We start from the raw sequence: 21,421 nt of genomic DNA, 5'->3' as shown, positions 1-21,421 counted from the left end.
TTTTGATATTTATTATATTTTTTTGACAATTTTGAAAATATTTGACTTTTTTTTACTTTTTTGACATTTTTGACGTTTTTACTTTTTAGACCTTCTTAAACATTCTCGACATTTTTGTCATTTTTGACATTTATGCAATTTTTACATTTTTTGACATTTTTGAAATTTTTGAAATATTTGCATTTTTAAATTTTTGTCAATTTTGGCATTTTTGACAATTTTGACATTTTTGACAATTTTGACATTTTTTAGCCAGTTTTGTTATTTTTGTCATAACTGTCGATTTTAACTTTTTTTACATTTTTGACATTTTTGTCATTTTTGACATTTTTATCAATTTTGATATTTATAGGTTTTTGGGTTTATGGGTTTTCGACATTTTTGAAAATAATTTTATTTTTGACATTTTGACATTTTTGATATGTTTGACATTTCTGACATTTTTGACATTTTTGACATTTTTGTCATTTTTTGACATTTTTGACATTTCTGACATTTTTGTCATTTTTGTCATTTTTGTTATTTTTGTCATTTTTGAAATTTTTGACAATTTTGACATTTGAACATTTCAACATTTTTGACATTTTTTACGTTTTTAACTTTTTGACATTTTAGACCTTTTTAAACATTTTCGACATTTTTGTCATTTTTGACATGTTTGACATTTTTGACATTTTTGACATTTTTCACATTTTTGTCATTTTTTACATTTTTTAAATTTTTTACATTTATTACATTTATTACATTTTTTACATTTTTGACATTCTTGTCGATTTTGACATTTTTGAAATTTTTGACACTTTTGACATTTTTGACATTTTTGACATTTTTGACATTTCTGACATTTTTGACATTTTTGACAATTTTGACATTTTTGAAATAATTGACATTTTTTTCATTTTTGTCATTTTTGACATTTTTGACATTTTTGTCATTTTTGTCATTTTTGACATTTTTGACATTTTTGACATTTTTGACATTTTTGACATTTTTGACATTTTTGGCATTTTTGACATTTTGGACATTTTTGACATTTTTGACATTTTTGACATTTTTGACATTTTTGACATTTTTGACATTTTTGTCATTTTTGACTTTTTTGAATTTTTTGACATTTTTGACATTTTTAACATTTTTCACATTTTTGACATTTTTGACATTTTTGACATTTTGACAATTTTTACATTATTTACATTTTTAACATAATTGACATTTTTGACATTTTTAACATTTTTGAAATTTTCGACTTCTGACATATTTGACATTTTTGCCATTTTTAAAATTTATGACATTTTTTACCTTTTTGACATTTCTGACATTTTTGGTTTTTTGCCATTTTTTACAATTTCGACAGTTTTGCTAGTTTTGACATTTTTGACATTTTTGACAATTTTGTCATTTTTCACTCATTTGATATTATTGACATTTCTAACATTTTTTGACAATTTTGGCAATTTTGAAATGTTTTTGACTTTTTTTACCTTTTTGACGTTTTTCACTTGTTGACATCTTAGACCTTTCTGAACATTTTCGACATTTTTATCATTTTTACATTTATGCAATTTTTAAATTTTTTGACGTTTTTGAAATTTTTTGCATTTTTACATTTTTGTCAATTTTGGCTTATTTGACAATTTTGACATTTTTCAGCCAGTTTTATTATTTTTGTCATAACTTTCGTTTTTGACATTTTTGAGATTTTCGTCATTTTTGACATTTTTGTCAATTTTAACATTTATGGGTTTTTGGGTTTATGGGTTTTCGACATTCTTGACAATTTTAACAATTTTAACAATATCGACCATTTTTTGAATTTTGCATATTTTGACCATTTCTACCATTTTGACATTTCTGACATTTTTGACATTTATTTTATTTTTGACATTTTTCACATTTTTGACATTTTTGTCATTTTTGTCATTTTATCATTTTTACATTTCTGTCAACTTTGTCAGTTTTATCCGTTTTGTCATTTTTGTGATTTTTGACATTATTGCCATTTTTGTCATTGCTGTAATTTTTGTCATTTTTGTCATTTTTGTCAGTTTTGTTAATTTTGTCTTAACTGTCGTTTTTGTCATTTTTGCCAATATTTTTCCCAATAATTTTGTCATTTTCGCCAATATTATCATTTTGTCATTTTTGCCAATACTGTTATTTTTATCATTCATGGGTTTTTTCATATTTGACATATTTAACATTCTTGAATTTTTTTTATGTTTTTGACATTTTCTACATTTTTGACGTTTTTGGAAAATTTGACATTTTCGACAATTTTGAAATTTTTGAAATTATTGATATTTTGTCTTTTGATCCCTTTTGGTTTTATGTTTTTTTTTGTTAGAGTAATTTTTGTCATTGACGACTTTTTTAATTGTTGCCAATATTTTTAATTTTCCCATTTTTGAGATTTTTGTGCTTTTTTCGCTTACATATTTTTTTTATCATTTTGGTTATTTTGGTCATGATTTTTATCTTCGTGTATTTTTTTAAATTTTCATTCATTTTTGTCATTTTATCATATAAATTCATTTTGGTTGTTTTTGTTTTTTTTTTTTGCCATTGGTGTAATTTTTTTCATTTTGGCCAATTTTGCGTAATTTTGCGTCATTTTTTTAATTTTTGTTTTTTTGATATTTTTTTTTTCATTTTTTGCCAATATTGTCATTTTTTAATTTTGATATTTCTTGCATTTATGTCATTTGTATCATTTATCTTTTTGTGTCTTTTTTGTCAGTGTTGTTATTTTTTATGTTCTTGATTTTTGTTATTTTTTGTCATTTGTGTCATTTTTGTCATTTATATTATTTTTGTCATATTTGACATTTTTTAAATTTCTTGCCTTTTTTTTTCATTATTGATGTTTTTTTTGTGTGAATATGTTTTTAAATGATTTTAAATTTGTTATTTTTGTAGCTTCTTTTCATTCTCGCCAAATTTGTAATTTTTGTAATTTTTGTAATTTTTGTAATTTTTGTAATTTTTGTAATTTATGTTATTTTTGTTATTTTTGTAATTTTTTTTCACTTTTGTTCTTTTTGCCATTTGTGGCTTTTTTGTTATCTTTGTAATTTTTTTCCAATTCATCATTTTGGTTGTTATTGTCATTATTTTAAATTATGTATTTTTTCGATCTTTTCCTTTTTTGTAATTTTTGTCATTTTTATCACTTTGCCAATATTGTCATTTCGTGATTTTTGCCAAGGTTTTTATTTTTCTGATTTTCGTCAATTTTTTGTCCATTTTTTCCGTTTTTGCCAATGTTGTCATTTCTGTCATTGTTTTAATTTTTTCCGATATTGTGATTTCTTTAATTTTTTCCAAAATTATTTTTGTCAGTTTTGTCAAATTTGTCATTCTGGAATATTTGTTACTTTCTGCATTTATGTCATTTTGGTCAACATTGTTATTTTTATTTGCCAATATTGTCATTTTTTTTTTTAATTTTTATCACTTTTGTCATTTTTGTTATTTTTGCCACAATTTTCATTATTGTTAAAATTGTCATTTTTAGTTTTTCCCAATATTTTTCTATTTGCTTGTGATCTCCTTTTTTATGTTCAATTTTTGTTGTTTTCTCCTTTTTTTTCATTTTTACAGACTTTTTTCCGTGAATTGTTTTAAAATGTTTCTTAGTTCTTTCAATTTTTGGTTCTCTTGTAACTTTTTGCTTTCTTATATCTTAATCAATTTTTGTTATTTGTTTCATTCTATGATGCTGTTGACAAATTTTTAACAAAGTTTCATTTATATTCATTTTGTATTTTTTAAAATGTGAGATTCTGATGTTGAAAATTTTGTTAAAACTGATAGATCACAAATATTTCAATTTCGTAAGACAACAGTGTGATATAGTTGATCTATCTTACGTACGTACGTACATATCATCTGGTTTAAAACAGCTGAAGTAGCAGTTCGATCGCCTATCATTTCTATAAATTTATGAAGTGTTAATCCTTGAATTTCACATGTTATACGATCAATATACAAGAATAAAATCTTGTAAAAAGTGTTTTTTTGGAAATTTGAAGTCACCTTTAATTCATCTTAAAAAATGAACAACTACGACAATATTAAGGTGATCTACATGAACATTACGTAACAATTAGCTCGTATATCGATCGTAGAGTGTACTCAAACGAACATGCTGTGAAATAACCAACAGAGCTCTGATAAATTCGTGAGCACCTTTAAGAAAATTTTGATTTGTTCCTTTTTTAACTTATTTCAGAGCTCTCGATCGACAAATACTGTAACTTTATCTCTATCAAGTCGTCACTAATGCTATCTTTTCAATTTATCATGTTTTGCTGCTGTATACTTTTTAGATGCAATTTGACTTGCTGATCGTACTGGCTCATAAAGCTCCCGAACAATTTCACTCATCAAAAATGTAGCTGTAGCCCGTGTTTCTCGTTACGTAAATGAGTTCGAACCTCATTTCTGGTATCTCTGCAGGGCCCCATTTTACAGCTCATTCTTCGAGCGAGTGTGCCAAATGCCGTCGTGTAACTCATTTACAAAATGACAATATCGTGCAGAAACAAGAAAAAATAAGTGCCCTGGAAAAACTGCGAGCCAGGAAAAGTCGAAGCTACGCGCTCCAACGTAAATATTCATCACTTTTTTTTCGTTGAATTTTAAGTTTTCCTACTTTTTCGTGCCTTTCCCAAAGCAGAGGCCCCCACAAAGCCTTAAAACAAATTGATGCCCCCGGAGCCAATGTGCCGTGACGCAGAAGTAATGTCCCATTCCGTGGACTTCTCGAATGTGGCGAAGTGCCTATTTGGTTTGTGCGCGGTGAAACTTCCGCGTGGATCACGATGAACGAACGAAACGTCCATAATGTGCCGCTCAGTGTGAAGCTTTCTTTCTTTCTTTGTTCTTCGACCCCCCCGCAAAAACTCTGTTGTGCCCCTCGTCATAACGTTAATAGTAATCTAGTTGCCACATTTGCTACAGTTCAACTCGCGTACACAGTAAAGAAAGGGGCAGCAAAACCAAAACAAAGCAACCGAAGAAAAATGGCGCTTTTGGCCGACTGCGACTGCGCCTACTATACGAAATTTCATCTTCCTGGCAGCTCCTGCCTGACTTTACGACTACAGGCTGGTGTTGCGGTGAGAAAGCGAAAGAAATCACTACGGCAGCTTTTAAATGGCGGTAGAAAAAAACATACCCGGGTGAAATGTTGAAGATGTTTTTCGCACAATTGATGTGACTTACAGCAGCCTGACTCTAATCGGTCAAGTTAAGGTTCAATTTTGCCAGTTGGCATCGGCAATTCCGAGAATGTGGGACGGAGAGATATTTCCATTTCTATTGGATTTATGTTTATTAGTACCTACATCATGACTAATGCTATTGGCATAAGAGGTGGTCCTTCGACCCGGATTCTTTGTTACAGAAAAGTATTTGAATATCCATAAGATATTTAAAAAAAATATCATCTCAATTAGTATCAGAACTGTTTGTTGTGCATGCATCTGCAAAAAAAGGTGAAAACAAACAGGTGCACCAAGGTTGATCAACGGTAAAGTGTACGAAATGAAAGGAGACTGATGATTGTGCAGGATGTAAAGTCATCTTCTTCATAATTCAGTCATCGAAAGACCAATAATTAACTCAGCCGCATCTTCCTTGGAGGAGCGCCATTGTTGATCGGATGGTGTTTTTATTTTCGATCAGTCGAAGAACTGCTTCAAGGTTTATGGATTTGCTCTTGCTTAAGTACACGTGTATGAAAGTTTACACGATGGTGATTCAGATCTTTGCTAGTTATTAGGCCGGAACAAATTTGAAATCGTTCGTTTTGCCACTCAGAGTTGACAAATCATGAATGGAAGGATAGTAAAAAATAATAAATTGGAATAAATTTGACAAACTCTTCAAACAATGAATATTGTATGCAACAAGGTAGCATAAAATATTCATAGTATAAAATTGAAAAAATCAAGTCATTTTCAATCGAAAAGTTAAAAAAAAAACTCTTGTGGGGAGTACGAGACGAAACCTGAGTCTCGAGACCTGAGATCTGTGACCTCAACTATAATAAGATGTGAGAGATGAGACGTGATAAATGAGCCGTGAGAAGTGAGACGTGAGAAGAGAGCCGTGAGAAGTGATCCTTGAGAAGTGAGAAATGAGCCGTGAGATGTAAGTAGTGAGATGTGAGAAGTGAGAAGTGAGAGATTAGAAGTAAGAAGTGTCTCATAGTTTAGGTCTCAAGTCAAAGGTCTCAGATTTTAGGTTTCAGGTCTTAAATTTCAGATCTCAGGTCTCGGGCTTGAGTCTCAGGTCTCAAGTCGCAGGTCTCGGGTTTCAAGTCTCAGGTCTCAGGTCTCAAATCTCATTCTCAGGTCACAGGTCTACGGCCTCAGGCCTCAAGCCTCGGATCTCAGGTCTCAAGTCTCAGGTCTCAGATCTCAGGTTTCAAGACTCAGGTCTCATGTCTCGGACCTCGAGTCTCAAGTCTCAGGTCTCCGGTATCAGGTCTCTGGTCTCAAATATCAGGTCTCAGCTCTTGCGTCTCGGGTCTCCGGTCATAGGTCTCAAGTCTCAGGTCTCAAATCTCAGGTATCATTACTTAGGTTTCAAGTCTCAAATCTCAAGTCTCAAGGCTCAGGTCTCATGTCTCAGGTCTCAGATCTCAGATCTCAGATCTAAGGTCTCAAGTCTAAAGTCTCATGACTTATGTCTCAGGTTCATTATCTCAGGTCTAACCATCCAAGTCCAGAGCTAAGATTTATTAAATTAACTATTTCAAGTGTTTTGCATTGAAAGGGACTTGCCGATGGAGCTTAAAATGTACGCATGCTGGAGCCTATTTCGTCACGTTCACCGCGGTGTAATTGGTTAACGCGCTGTTGTAATGAAGCGGAAAATGCGGGTTTAAATCCCGTAGGTTAATCGTCGTTCATGATATTTACGGCTTAGGATCTTTTTTCTTTGATATGCCATGTTTCTCTAATACTTTCCATCACCTTTAAAGATGTCATATTTGGGTGTTAATGAATCCAAGCATGTTATTTAGCTTTAGAAATGATCCTATTTTTTCAATTCGAAGTGCTCTAGGATTTTCAAACGTCATCCTATTTTTCTAACTCAAGGTGCTGAAGGATTTTCTATGCTTATTATATTTATAAAAGGTGATACGGTCAAAATTTGGTCAATATCAACTTGACGTATTTCTTCCAATTTTGCATTTAAAAAACCTGAAGACCCCTAATTTTGAAGGTGTATGTGTGTAGAATGTGCTGCTATTTTGATTTTGGAATTCACTTTTTAGTTGTCAAAATGCCGTCCAAGGAAGAAGAGCAACGTATCAAAATTTTTCTCGCGCATCGCGAAAATCCGAGCTACTCGCACGCAAAGCTAGCAAAATCGCTAAAAGTTGCCAAATCAACCGTTACAAATGTAATTAAAGTGTTTGGGGAACGTTTGTCGACAGCCAGGAAGTCTGAATCGGGGGGAAAACGAAAACCGGAAGCCGCTGAGACGACAAAGAGAGTTGCCGGTAGTTTCAAGCGAAACCCTAACCTCTCTCTCCGAGATGCCGCAAATAAGCTGGGTGTATCGTCTACAATCGTGCATAGAGCCAAAAAACGAGCCGGACTATCGACTTACAAGAAGGTATTGACTCCAAATCGCGATGATAAACAAAATACAAATACAATAGGCTGTACACGACGATGCTGACGAAGTTTGACTGCGTGGTAATGGACGACGGAACCTACGTCAAAGCCGACTACAAGCAGCTTCCGGGACAGGAGTTTTATACGGCAAAAGGAAGGGGAAAGTTAGCAGATTTTTTCAAGCACATGAAACTGTCAAAGTTCGCGAAGAAATATCTGGTTTGGCAAGCCATCTGTACCTGTGGCTTGAAAAGCAGCATTTTCATAGCTTCCGGGACTGTCAACCAAGAAATTTACGTGAAAGAGTGTTTGAATAAACGTCTGCTGCCTTTCCTGAAGAAACACGGTTATTCCGTACTATTTTGGCCGGATTAGTCATCTTGACTTTACGGTAAAAGGGCCATGGAGTGGTACGCCGCCAACAACGTGCAGGTGGTTCCCAAGGACAAGAACCCTCCCAACACGCCAGAGCTCCACCCAATTGAGAAATACTGGGCTATTGTCAAGCGGAACCTAAAGAAGACCAAAAAAACTGCTAAGGATGAGCAGCAGTTCAAGGCAAACTGGCTTTCTGCGGCGTAGAAGGTGGACAAGGTGGCTGTACAAAATCTGATGGCAGGGGTTAAGCGTAAGGCCCGGCAATTCGGATTTGGAAAAGCGGATGCCTAACTGAATATTTTTCCTGAATTTTATACTAATTAAACTTGAAAAAGAAATTTAATTCGATTTTTTAAATAAACGATTTCACCGATTTACACGCGTTTTCCCTTGACCAAATTTTGACCGTATCACTCTTTAGAAGTTATGCAGCAAATAAGAAAGGGTAAAAAATGTACATTAGACAGAGTCGATTTGGGGTCATTTTTGAACTTCTCAAACTCTGGGGTCTAATAAGCTTCGATTTGGTTCAAAACTCATCCATGATTTTTTGCAGAATATTCAAGTAACGTGCTCATTTAGAGTAAATTTGAACTTTTAAGTTTGAAAAATTGAATATTGTGTGAGTCTACTAATCGTTTTTGTGTCAATTTATAAATTCTCTAAAGGAAACTTTCCGCTGTACAACTTTGTCGAAGACCTTTACTTCGTATCTAGTATGGCAAAAATGTCATTAGCTGTTTAACAGGGCTATGTCTTTTGACACTAAATTCAATAAATACAATTGAAATCACGGGTAGTTCCTCGCAAAGTATCGCATGAAAAGTAGTCAAATGATGTTGATTTTTTAAGAACAAAATATTTAATTTTCCCATACAAACTTTAAAGCAATGAAATTTTACTCATGTGAACGTTACTTCAAAATTCTGCAAAAAATTAGGGATGAATTTGGAACCAAAACGAAACTTTTCAGACCCCAGGTTTTAACGAATTCGAAATGACCAGAAATCGACCCAGTCTAATGTATATAACCATTAGGGTGTCAGCCAAATATATCATGTCGAATTTCGCAAACCGACCATATGCACTGACTCTAAAGAGCGAAAAACTGAATTTGTTTTTAAATATGAGAGTTTGAAAGAGCCACATCAAAAAATTATTGTTTTTGATTTTATTTAAAAAAAAAAATAAATAAATAAATGAATGATCAATGAACATTAGTTTTACGAAAATATCTTTAAACGTATTAGAGTTTTTTTTTTCTAACTCTTGGATTTTTCTTTTATATTTAAGATGGTTTGATTGTATATCAATTATAACACCTTGGCAAATATCGAGTCAAGAAAGTTTTTAATCAATATAATGCTCAAATGAATACTTTGCATGATGCTAAAGTGAAAGATTTGAACATATTTTCAAAAGCAGAATATTTTTATTTTTCGGCAAAGAAAAGCTTTTAAAATAACAATGTAAAGGTAAATAATTTCTTCTTTTAAGACATTCCCCAGATTTAGCTCATCCTTCCCAAAATGCAGGAGTATGAGGTAAAATTCAACTAAAATTAATGTAGTTAAAAATTTTAATCTTAAAAAATTATGCTCCTGACTGCTGGTAGAATTTACAAAATTCAGGACAGGTAGCACACGTGTCTTCAGAATTTTATGCATCTGGAAAATTTAAAAATCTTTTTTTATGTCACATGTGATTCTTCAGTATCATGCGTCCAATTGATTGAAAAATTAATTGTTTGACCAGTATAAATCTGTTATAATGTGATTTTGTAGCCTTCATAGAAAATTCTTGACTTATGATAAAGGAACAGTAAATTTTTAATGGCAAGATAAGTTCAAAAAAACTCTTTAAGCTTTAAAATAAAAATTAATAAAAATAAATCAACGGTGATTAGCTCTTCATCGAAAATTTAATAAAATATATATCCGTTACTGAAACTTCGTTCAAAATTTGTGTGATTTTTGAAAATATTGGCTGCACGCATTACACTTGAAATTTTTTAATGTGATCAAAGACTCAAAGGTTTACATTTTTTATTCAATACATACAATTGAATTATGAAAAAAAAACCTGATTCGGTTGAAACAGTCAGTTTAGTTATTGTAATTCTCAGTACTTAGTTTTGGATTTTTGTTTTATATCTATTCACTTTATTTAACCTTTTATTTATTGAGTAGGCTTTCCAAATTTTTTCTGTTTGTATCCAGGCCAGACAAATCTTGCGTTGGGTTTCCAAATTATAAACTCAAAACCGAGTACCTAATATCCAGGCAAATACAGCCAAAATCTACGTATTTTTCATAAAAAGGCAAGAGAAATGCTGAAAAATAAAGACACGTTAAAAGATTTTTACTAAGGCACATTAGCGGCGATCAAATCTTATCTCACGATTTAAAAAAATGCATGGGAATTTATTTCGCTATAGCAAGATTAACACTTTCGAATTTTCTAAAAATTGTGAATATTACTGAAAAAAAACCGGACTTTCCACGATATCCCGGCAACAGGACCGGACATGGCATCTCTAAACTTCTTCTTTGAAAATCTGGCTAAGCCCCGGTTAAACCGGGTAATTTGGAATGCTCATGAGGTATCAATGTTCAACTATCGTTTTCAATTCAAATAAATGTGATAGGATTGAGGTGGATTTACCAATATTTTTATGTTGTTATGCGTCAAAGTTGTTAATATTTTTCGAAATTGTTAATTAATTTTAATAATATTTTGGAAATTTCAACTGATCAATTTTCATAAAGGGCAAAAAAGTTATTGCGAGTGCTTAAAATATAAAATTTGATGAGGATTGCGATTCTGATAACAAAACAGAGGCTGCCTAAGATTTACTTTTTTGTAAATGGTAAACTTTGATTTTCCTGTGTTTATATTCGATTGATTCAAAAATATACACACGCTTCGGAAATAATAAACTTGATTTAAATTTTGTTGCTTTAACACAATAATTATTATCTGCATTCACAGCTAGTGATAAATTGGATCTTAATTTCTACACTGATGCTTCAAAAACAGTTCAAAAGCAAAAAAATGTAAAATTAGGATTCAAAAAATTATATTTTCCATTTGGTCCTTTCCGCTTGTTCCTACAGCGGATGCAATTCTAAAATTCTCTGCTATACCTTTGAAAATCTGGGTGTTAGTTCACTAGACTCAACTGTCGCTTAAGCACGATTTTATAAATAATTTATTCTTGTTTAATTTTTGGCATTTCGGCGAGTTGTGAAAATTCAAGGTAGAATATTTAGAAAGAACATGAAAGTATTATAGGTGGAAAGATCAAAGCTAGAGCGCTTTTGGGTAGAAGAAATTGAATAGTTGGTGAAAATGTGAGCAGGGCTTTTGTTGTGTGAACAGCTTTTGAACTACTTGCGTGATTCTTTGCCGCGCGCCGTTTCAATGTTGATAGGAAGCGATGAAGAAACCCATCGCATTCCTACCCACATTGAAACACGGACAACATGTGTTCGACCCGTCCGTGTTTCAATGTGGGTAGGAATGCGATGGGTTTCTTCATCGCTTCCTATCAACATTGAAACGGCGCGCGGCAAAGAATCACGCAAGTAGTTCAAAAGCTGTTCACACAACAAAAGCCCTGCTCACATTTTCACCAACTATTCAATTTCTTCTACCCAAAAGCGCTCTAGCTTTGATCTTTCCACCTATAATACTTTCATGTTCTTTCTAAATATTCTACCTTGAATTTTCACAACTCGCCGAAATGCCAAAAATTAAACAAGAATATATCCCAGCGGCGATTAAAATAAGATAACAAATAATTTATTCAAAAATATATGTAATATAAGCGCAGTGAACTAAAGAGCCGCAGCTTTAGAGTAAAGTGGGGCAAGAGTACGCACTTAGTTGTGTACTTATTGTATCTCTTCAAAGAACAAAGTATCGATTATAGTAATTAAACCAAATGAAAGTAAGGCTCTTAACCTTGATTGTATGACGCAAAAAGTTTTGATTATGTTTGTAAACATTGATAAAAAATCATATTTTTCAAAAATTACCAAAGCGTACTCTTACCCCACCAGTGGGGCAAGAGTACGCATGAGATGGGGCAAGAGTACGCATATTAAAAGCTCATTGTATTCCATTCTGGTCCGGTGTAAGTGAGGTCTTGCATCATTATAATCGTTTATTAAACAAAACAAAACCTTTATTTCATAAATAATAGTTAAAATAAAACAGTGTTTTTATGGGTAACGCTGTTCGCTTCAGCAAAGGCAAAGGCGAAAAGATGAAATCACTGAAAGTCAGACCGTAAAAAGCACTGTGCAGCGCTCTGCAGTGATTTACGAGATCCTCTGACTGCTGAGGGGTAAAAACTGGAGTGAATTGTCCATGGCTTTCAGCACCGAATCCCTGGTCGAGAAAAATGATTGTTATTCACAATTCAATACAAAAATATCTTCTGTTGATTACCTTCTTAAGGCGTTTACGCAAGGTTGATTCCGAAGTCCCGAGGCTTTCAGCAATCCGGCGCTTCGATTCTCCGTCCTTCAACCGCTGCCTGGCGTTTTCCAGCATCTCCGGAGAGCAAATCTTTCGGCTGGTTTTCCCTTTGTACGTCCTGATTATTGAAAACATGATTATTCTTTGGGTTAGCTTTCCAAATGCTATCAAAAAGACGAAGGAAACCAACGCGTACTCTTGCCCCACCAAACGTGCGTACTCTTGCCCCCTACGACCATTTGTGAAAAAAGTTTAAAGTGCTAAATATTCCGATCATATCCTGGCATGAGTGTTTTACAGATTTTATCTATATTAATTATGTGTACTTGATCACGTATGCAGATTTGATTTGCGAATTTCTACGAAGCGTAATAATGTTTCCAAATACGCATAAAATTACATAAAAATTGGAAAAACTAAAACTTATCTCATTTCTCCGACGTGCGCGAACCAAACCACAAACAAAAACACATATGATCAGCTGACTCGATGACCTGTCAAACCGGTACAGTGTTGCTAGTTTCAGTGTTGTCGTTTACTGTAAAAGCCTAGTGCGTACTCTTTCCGCCTGCGTACTCTTGCCCCACTTTACTCTACATGAAAAGAGCCGAATGCGGCTCGCGAGCAGCAGGTTGCCGACCTATGCTGTAAGCCAATCTTTCTTGATTTTTTCAACACTTTCCACTGGTTTCAAGTATTTCCTCAAATGTGCCTTCGTCAAAGCCCAAAAAATTTCGATTGGACGAATCTCTGGACAGTTTGGTGGGTTCATGTCTTTCGGTAAACTTGTTGACTTCGTATCACTTTCATGCATCCTTAGAGTAGTGGCACGAAGCGAGATCAGGCCAAAAGATTGTAGGATTGTTATGCTGTTTGGTTAAGGGTAGCAACCTTTTTTGTTAACACCCTTGCACGTAAATTTTGCCATTCATTGTATCTGGTTTTGAATGAATGAAATGAAATGTTTGTTTATTTAAAGAGGAGTTTAACCACGCAGGGTCATTCTTCCTCTGGGTTTCTAGTAAAGTTACAACTCTTCTAACAATTTTGATTTCTTAAGGAACATTATCACTTTCCTTTCCTTTTCTCGATTGTTGGCCAGTATAACTGGAAGATCTCCTACAATCCCGTTCTGTCGTCGAAGCATTTCAAATTTTCTGCAGCTGGTAAATAAGTGTTCAATTGTAAATTCCGTGTTACATACATCGCACAAATTAGAAAAGTTTCGTTCAACAAGATGTTTTTGTGTGAGTCTGCTATGCCCGATCCTACATCGTGTAAGTAGAACTTGCTCTTTACGATCCGGTCGATCTACCCATGGGTCGATGGTGAGTTTAATTTTCCGAAGTCCTTTCAGCGGTCGTTGGTTCCATGTTTCTTGTTGGTGAGCCGTGATAACATTCTTCACCCATCTAACAACATCAGAAGCTGGTATAGAGATATTCCACAATGGACTCTTTCTACCGTTGTTAGCAGCAACATCAGCTTGCTCATTGCCTCTTATGCCTGAATGACTGGGCACCCATATAAAAGAAATCTGTTTATACCGTGCTTCCTTCTCAACGAGCTGTATGAAGGCGTGCTTATTATTCCCTTTTTCGAGCGCTTGTAAGCAACTTGCAGAGTCCGTTATGATTAATGTTTTACCGTTCGATTTTTCAACGGCGACTACGAGTGCTACTGCTTCTGCTGTGAAGATACTGCATTGAAAAGGTAGTTTACGAGCTATCGAGAAGTTTTTGCTAACTATGCCAATACCGACTTCTTCTCCTACTAACGAGCCATCAGTGAATATTTGATAGTGATTGCGGTATTTTTTGTTGATCGTTTTCAGGGAAACCGCTTGTGCTTTATCTTTATTGGATCCTGCTCTGAGTTGGTTTTTGATAGTCCAATCAATGGTAAGCTCCGGAATGTTCCATGGCCTTTGCCCGACCCATAATTTTGTGCTGATCTGGGGAAGGACTTGTCCTGTCAGATTAAGAAATTTTGCATTCGCCCTAAGGTATAGATCAAAATTTGGGGTTTCAGTTGTTACTATTAGTGGAGCTTTGCGTCTAAGTTGATGAGAATGTGTGTTGCGTATCTCTGGTAAATTTGCTGTACTTATTACATCGTTATGTGGCCCATTTATTTTTTGCAGTAAATTGCATGTGGTGCTAACAATCCGACTTGTACTTGCATGGTGGAAGTCCATTTTTCCATTCTCGACAGCAAGTGCCATTTTTTCGGATGTTCTGAAAGCTCCAGAAGATATTCGGAGATAGTCATTATAGCTGGGTTCCAGGGAATCAAAATTTTCCATACTGTAGAGTTCAATTCCATAAAACATTTTCGATAACACAACCGCGTCACCGATACGAAGGAGTGTACTTCTCGATGCAAATTTAGAAATTGCTCTGAGTAAATTCAGACGAGTTTTAAGGGCTTTTTTAGTCTCTTCAACGTGTCGCTTGAAGGTACCCCGTCGATCTAAGAAAACACCAAGAATTTTTAAAGAGCGAACGCGGGTTATTATTTCATCATCTAGTAATATCTGAGTTTCATGATCACGATGGTAATGGCGTTTTCTTTTGCAGTAATGCATGACTTTAGTTTTGTCGATAGATATTTTTAGTCCTACTCCCCTGGCCCATTGATTTAAAGTAAGAAGATTTTGTAGTTTGTTACGTAGCACATTTGTTTTGGGTCCTTTCCGTGCAATGACTAGGTCATCAGCGTATCCAATCAAGAATGCCCCAGGGAGTGGCAAGATTGAAGTTTGATTCATAATCAAAACGAAGAATGTAACGGATACTACAGAACCTTGGGGGACACCATTTTGTAGAGTTCGAGATTCAGATAGTTGACCACTTATCGATACACAGAACTCTCTGTCGGAAAGAAAAGAACGGGCGAATTGGAATACACGCTGGCCAAGTTTCGCATCACAGATGGCTTCCAGAATTTTTGATCGCCAAACCTGGTCGTATGCTTTTGTGATATCCAGGGATAGTATATCACAATGTGTATTTTCTTGCTCGACAGAAATTTCGAAATTGGTTAAAATATGTGTTAGTTCCGCGTCCAACGCGAAATCCATGATGCTCTTGATGCAGCGTGGAAGATGATTCAAGAAAGGTAACGATTCTATGGTTTATCATTCGTTCATACACTTTACTCAGGCAGCACAGCAGAGAAATGGGCCTAAAACCGGTAACTCCAGCCTGATCGGCGTTTTGTTTTGGGAGAGGAATCACAATCGCAGTTTTCCATGACTCGGGGAAGAGACCATCACGCCACAGATTGTTAAACGTTTTGAGAAGGATTAATTTAAAGGTTAAAGGGAAGTGTTTAATCATTTGATAGCTGATTTGGTCAAGTCCAACTGAATTACCAGAGCAGCGACAGATGGCTCTTTGAAGTTCCCAAAATGTGAAATCTTGGTCCATATAGACAAATTGGCGATGTTCGAATCCTTAGTGTAGTTAGGTTCTCGAGTAGCGGACATTGAAGATTTAGGGAAATAATTTGCAAAATCCTCGGCAATATCTCGTGGATTTTCTTTGAACTGTCCTCCAGATTTGATGCGTAAAGTCTTGCATGTCCTTTTCCCAGAGATTCTGTTGAAGTTTTGCCACATGCAGGAAACGGGAGTTTGTGGATTAAAACTTGCGGCAAATTTTTCCCACGAGTCGGCCTTTGCTTGCTTGATGATTCTCCTTGTTTCGTTGCGGATCTTCCTGAAGTTATCCATCGCATCCGTTTTTATTTGACTATTTCCTTTAATTTTTCTTGCTTTTCGAAGAGCTGTTCTTCGGGCGCTTACAGCTTTTTCAACTTCTGTGTTCCACCAAGCAACGCTCTTAGTGCCACAACGTAAACTACTTCGGGAAATAGTGGAAACCGCGGCTTCGAATATGTGGTGTGTAAGTTGCTCTACCGAAAATTCTGTTTCAGGGGATATTTTGTCGATCAAAAGTTCTTCGAAACGAGGCCAATCAGCATTTTTGTATTGCCAATTAAGCCGTGTGGATAATTTTGGTAATGGGGTGTCCAAAAAAGTGAGGATCGCGAAGTGATCGCTGTTAACAGGATCCGAATCAACTTTCCATGACAGTCTACTGGCCAGGTTGGTTGAGGCGAGTGTAAGATCTATGGCAGATGCTAGACAGCTATGATCGCATATACGTGTTGGTGATCCATCGTTCAGTAAGTTGAGTTGTTCGTCGGTAATCCAATTCAGAACGATTCGGCCTTTTTGGTTGGTTTTCATAGGATCCCAAGCGGTATGGCGAGCGTTGAAATCGCCTGCAATTAAATATGGGGGCTCTAGACCATTTAAAAGAGATGCCAGACCAGCAGAAAGCTCTGCGTGTTTAAAAGCATGCTCAATGTACACGTTGACAATAGTTAGAGTAACTGGAGATGTGATCCGTATAGCAATGCTTTTAATGTCGGTATGAAGAGCGACCTGTTGGTGTGGAACGCCTTTAAGGATACCAACTGACACGATTCCATTACTACGGGCTTGTTGATTATCTGTTGAGTACCAGGTGTACATATTCCACAGAGCATTGTAGAATCGATTGGTCATAGCTTCCTGGATAGCGATGATAACTGGTAGGTTCGGGGCCAATTTAGAAAGCAACTCAGGATGTTGTCTCCAGAATCCTCTCGTGTTCCACTGAAACAACAGGAGGCGATAATTGCTTGAAGGTGGTTGTGTTGGGGTTACGTCACCTGGTGAACCCGGCATGGAACCGGGCTCGGGGCTTATCGAAAGCGGATTTTCCTGGTAGTAGTTCTGTTCCACGGTTGAGTTTAAAGGGTTTTGTTGGCCAGTTATGTTCGAGGGATTATCTGTAGGACCTTGGTTGCTGTGGCAGAAGGATGCAGAACGATAGTTTCTTGAAGTATGTTGTGTATAAGGTACGTCACCTGGAGAACCCGGTGGAATACCAGGTTCGATTCTCGATGGTAGCGTATTACATATAAAGAAATCCCCAGTTGGACCTAATGTGTCAGGTTCAAATCCTGCCATCGATGGTGGTCGTTGTTGTGTTTGTCGATGATGGTTGTTGGAACGCTCGGAACTAACCATGTCCAGATAAGGCTCGTTGAAAACGTTGACACCAGTGTTGAGGGGAGTAGAATTAAAGGCTAAGCGATTTGTTGCATAATTAATAAAGGTGGCTACATCACCTGATGAACCCGGTAGAATGCCGGGTTCAGTGTTCGAAGAAAGCATGTTGTTTATTTCAAAATCCGTAGATTGTCCAGTAACGTTGCTAAAGTTGTCGATAGTTGAGCTGGGTGTCGGATCACTGAGAACCATCGTCATCAGAGAACATGTCCGTGTCTAGGTTCTCTTCATGCTGAGATATTTGGAAGTTTATAGTAGATATTTTTGGTCGCGTTTTTGAATTGGTTGGCGAAATTTCGTTTTGCGTAAGATTTCGTTTTCTACTAACACTTCTCGTGTTATATAGAATTTTTCTCGATCCGATTGATATTCCTGGTTCTTCAGTTGTAACCGCTGTGGATTTAGAGCCACCGTCTTTTTTAGATGTTCCGGACTGTGATTGTTGATTGCTGATCATATCGTGTGAATCTTTCCGAGATGTACGCTGATTTGGTTTTTGCGACAATTGTGAAGACTCTTGCTGGTCTTTTTGCCTAATTTCCCGCAATTCTTGTCGGAGTTTAGTAAGCTCATCTTGTAATAAAGATATGAGTTTATCTTTTTCATTGCTATCATTGTTGGCTTGCGTTATGCGTTGTTGCACTTTACTTGAATAGGTCGGTTTACTCCAAGTTTGATTTACTTCAGTTCGTGCCTCTTGAAATGTGATGCCTTTGTTGACTTTCAGGCGGATCACTGCTTCTTCCTTTTGGAAGGAGGGACAGTCACGACTAGTCGGAGAGTGACCTTCCTGTTTACATTGCTTGCAGTACTTTTGGTTATCACAGATTTGTCCTGCAGTAATCGGGTGATCCTTGAAACAAACTGGACAAACCGTGCTGTCACATCTCTTATGGGTGTGACCATAAGATCCACAGCGACGACAGATCATCGGTGAGGGGTAATATGGACGGACTGGGACGCGTAGCAGGCCAAAACGAATGTATTCCGGAAGAACCGTGCTGCAGAAGGTAAGTACAAGAAGTGGTGTATTTTGTAATTCCTTTTTATTATCGCGTTTCATTATCCTGCGCACTGCCAAAACACCTTCAGATTCAATTTCAGTGAGAATTTCGTCTTCTTTCATATCTACTGTATCTGGTTGGTAAACAACGCCTTGTACTGAGTTTAAGGTTGGATGCAGTACAACTTCAACGGGAGTTTTGTCCAGTAGAGTGGTCATTAGTAGTAATTTCTGAGATATTTCTGGCGAAGATGTCCTCAAAATATATTGAGCACCTTGACCTTCTTTTATAGCCTCGAGCTGTTTGAGGTTTGTAGATCCAACGGCACGTTCAACCGATTTTCCTATGAGGAATGGGTTTTGAGGTAGAGGAGGTCGTTTGTCGGTAGATTTATCACTGGTCATTCTCAACTGAAGGAATCGGGTGACACCATCATAAGACTTGTTACGCATAAACTGAGGCAGTCTACTCCGGATGTTATCAGGAGGGTCCTCCACGGGACCCGGATCACCTCCCGACATAGCGGGACAAGATTTGTTATCAAATGACAATAACAAAGGCAATGTTTTTCTGCTCAATTCAAGAGGGGACAGATTTGTAAACAAGTGAGAGAGGCTATCGATGAGTCACCACAGATGAGACGATGAGATGAGATACTCTATCTGTCAAATCCACGTGCGGATGAAATGGGATAATATAAAAATATTCTGCCATAATATTTCGCAAACCAGGATGGATTATACGTAATCCTGACTTCGTCGTAGTAGGCTGGGTAAATGCCGAGCTACCGCGTTAATAATAACGAATTATCAAGCCACTTATTTGAAGAAAAACCGCATTAAATTTTTCCTTCTACGTCAATGACTACGATACCGAGTGAGAACCCGATAAGAACTGATCTGGTTTTGAATGGACGAGACATTTTACAGCAAACACATATGGCTTGCAATATCATAAACTTTTTTCAAAATTTTTCAATGTTAATGGCTTTCACTGATGCAGGAACATCCTTTCCCTTCGGTGAGGTATGAAATTGTGGTCCAGGCAGAGTTTTAAGTCGAGTTCAATGCAGGTTTCATCATCCACGATAACATAACCCGATTTCTTGGTTAAAAGTCTGTGGCAGAGTTTGCGAGACCTCGGTTTCACGGGTTCAATCTGTTTGGAACTCCTTTTTGGCTTCTTCTGCTTCCGATGGGTCTGCTGAAGTTCAATTTTCTCTTTGGCGCGCATAACGTTAGTCGGTAAGGTACCTAGTTCTTTAACCACATCCCGTACTGATACCGAAGGATGCCGTTTGTAGTAATCCTTGATTTTCTTGCAATGGTAGGGTCAGCAGGACCAGGTTTCCTACCGCGCGTCCCGAGGAATCTGCGGAATTACACTGTTCCCCACACTTTCTCAAAGCGGTTTGAACTGCTCCGGTACTCACACCTTCTTCCTTAGCGAGTTTTCTGATTGAAAGACCACTCACAGTGCCCCATTTGTTCACAATCCGTTTTCTTTGCTCGGGCCACGCATTCTCAGATTTCTTCGCGAAAAACGACAAAAAATGTCAATGCTTACTTCGCTTGGATGTAAACGCAGCCAAAATTTGGTTCAACACTACACGATTTTTTAAATGACGGTTATTTTAAAGTGATTTTATAGTAATCGGAACAGTCTACAAACATTTTTTAGTTTGGCCCAAAATACTGACCTGTCACCAAAGGGGGGACCAAAGGAAATTAGAAAAAAAAAAGAAATTTTAATGTTGATGCCAAGTTACTTAAAACTGTACAAAGCGCCAAATGCTGGTGTTATCTCGATTTTTTTCTTTTAATAGGATTTGAAATTTTAAAAATCCCGTAAGGGGGCCAAAGGAAATCCGGGAAATTGAAATTTTGATTTTTATGCCAATTGATATAGAAATATATGAAACGTCGAGAACTTGTGATATCTCGAAAAAAAATTGGCCAAAATCGACTTTCTGGGACTTGTTCGATTTCTCGAAAAACAGCCGATTTTCCGCAAATCGGATAAATCGCACAAAGGGGTCGTTCAGATGCCTCGTAGACAGAAAAATGAGATTTTAGACCCCCTTCTCCCATTTGGCAAACCCCTACTCCCCTCCCCGAATGTCCAGGTGATTGAAATTTGAAATTGTTATTTTTTCTAAATCTAATTTGACAGTTAGAAAACACAACTTTTTGTCTTGTTGTTTTTCAAATGGCTGATTTCGAAAAAAAAGGAATAATCTTTTTCTGATATAAAACAATTTGAAAAAATTTAAATTTCTGAATTATCATATTTATAACTTCCTTTCAAGTGGCTACTAATTGTTTAAACGAAAGCCTTGCACTTTAAAGATTTTGATTTGAACTTCTTTAGAAAATATTTTGGAAGTAAGTATGTCCACCCCTACCCCCCTCTCCGTGGACAAGTGTGGACATTTCCATACCCCCCCCCCCCCTTTTTGAAGTTATTTGGCATCGAAATAAAAATTTCACCATTTTCCTGGATTTCCTTTGGTCTTCCCTTTGGGGGGATTTTCGAGGGTAAAGAACCGAAACTTGGAGCGCATTGAGTTGAGACACCTCTATGAAAAGGGGCATATTAAGGCGACACGTTATCCAAACATACGGGATAATTGTGCCTACACTCTTTTAACGAGGATAATATTTTCAAATATGTATTTCTACTACTTTCAACAAACTAGGATTTTACTTCTACTCTTACTAGAAAATTTGTCAAATCGAATTAATAAGAAATAATTATGTTATGGAATGTGGAATGAACTTAAAGACACTGCTAAA

At 36.0% G+C, this 21,421-nt stretch overlaps 2 protein-coding genes across 3 annotated transcripts in view; one reads left to right on the top strand and one right to left on the bottom strand.

Annotated features, from left to right (window-relative positions):
• Positions 1–21,421, top strand: part of LOC129742003 (sodium-dependent transporter bedraggled) — a 260,366-nt gene that overhangs the window by 30,803 nt on the left and 208,142 nt on the right. The gene's annotated exons all lie outside the window — the stretch shown is intronic.
• Positions 17,801–19,147, bottom strand: LOC129743392 (uncharacterized). The gene has a single exon (XM_055735388.1). The coding sequence runs from the start codon at positions 19,145–19,147 to the stop codon at positions 17,801–17,803; it is 1,347 nt and encodes a 448-aa protein (XP_055591363.1).

This window comes from Uranotaenia lowii, chromosome 2 (assembly GCF_029784155.1).
Source record: "Uranotaenia lowii strain MFRU-FL chromosome 2, ASM2978415v1, whole genome shotgun sequence".
Classification (NCBI taxonomy): Eukaryota; Metazoa; Arthropoda; class Insecta; order Diptera; family Culicidae; genus Uranotaenia; species Uranotaenia lowii.
This window is presented reverse-complemented; position numbering and strand designations above follow the sequence as displayed.

What these genes read in the sequence shown, in the direction of transcription:
- LOC129743392 (XM_055735388.1), bottom strand. Translation starts at nt 19,147, where the DNA reads ATGTCGGGAGGTGATCCGGGTCCCGTGGAGGACCCTCCTGATAACATC.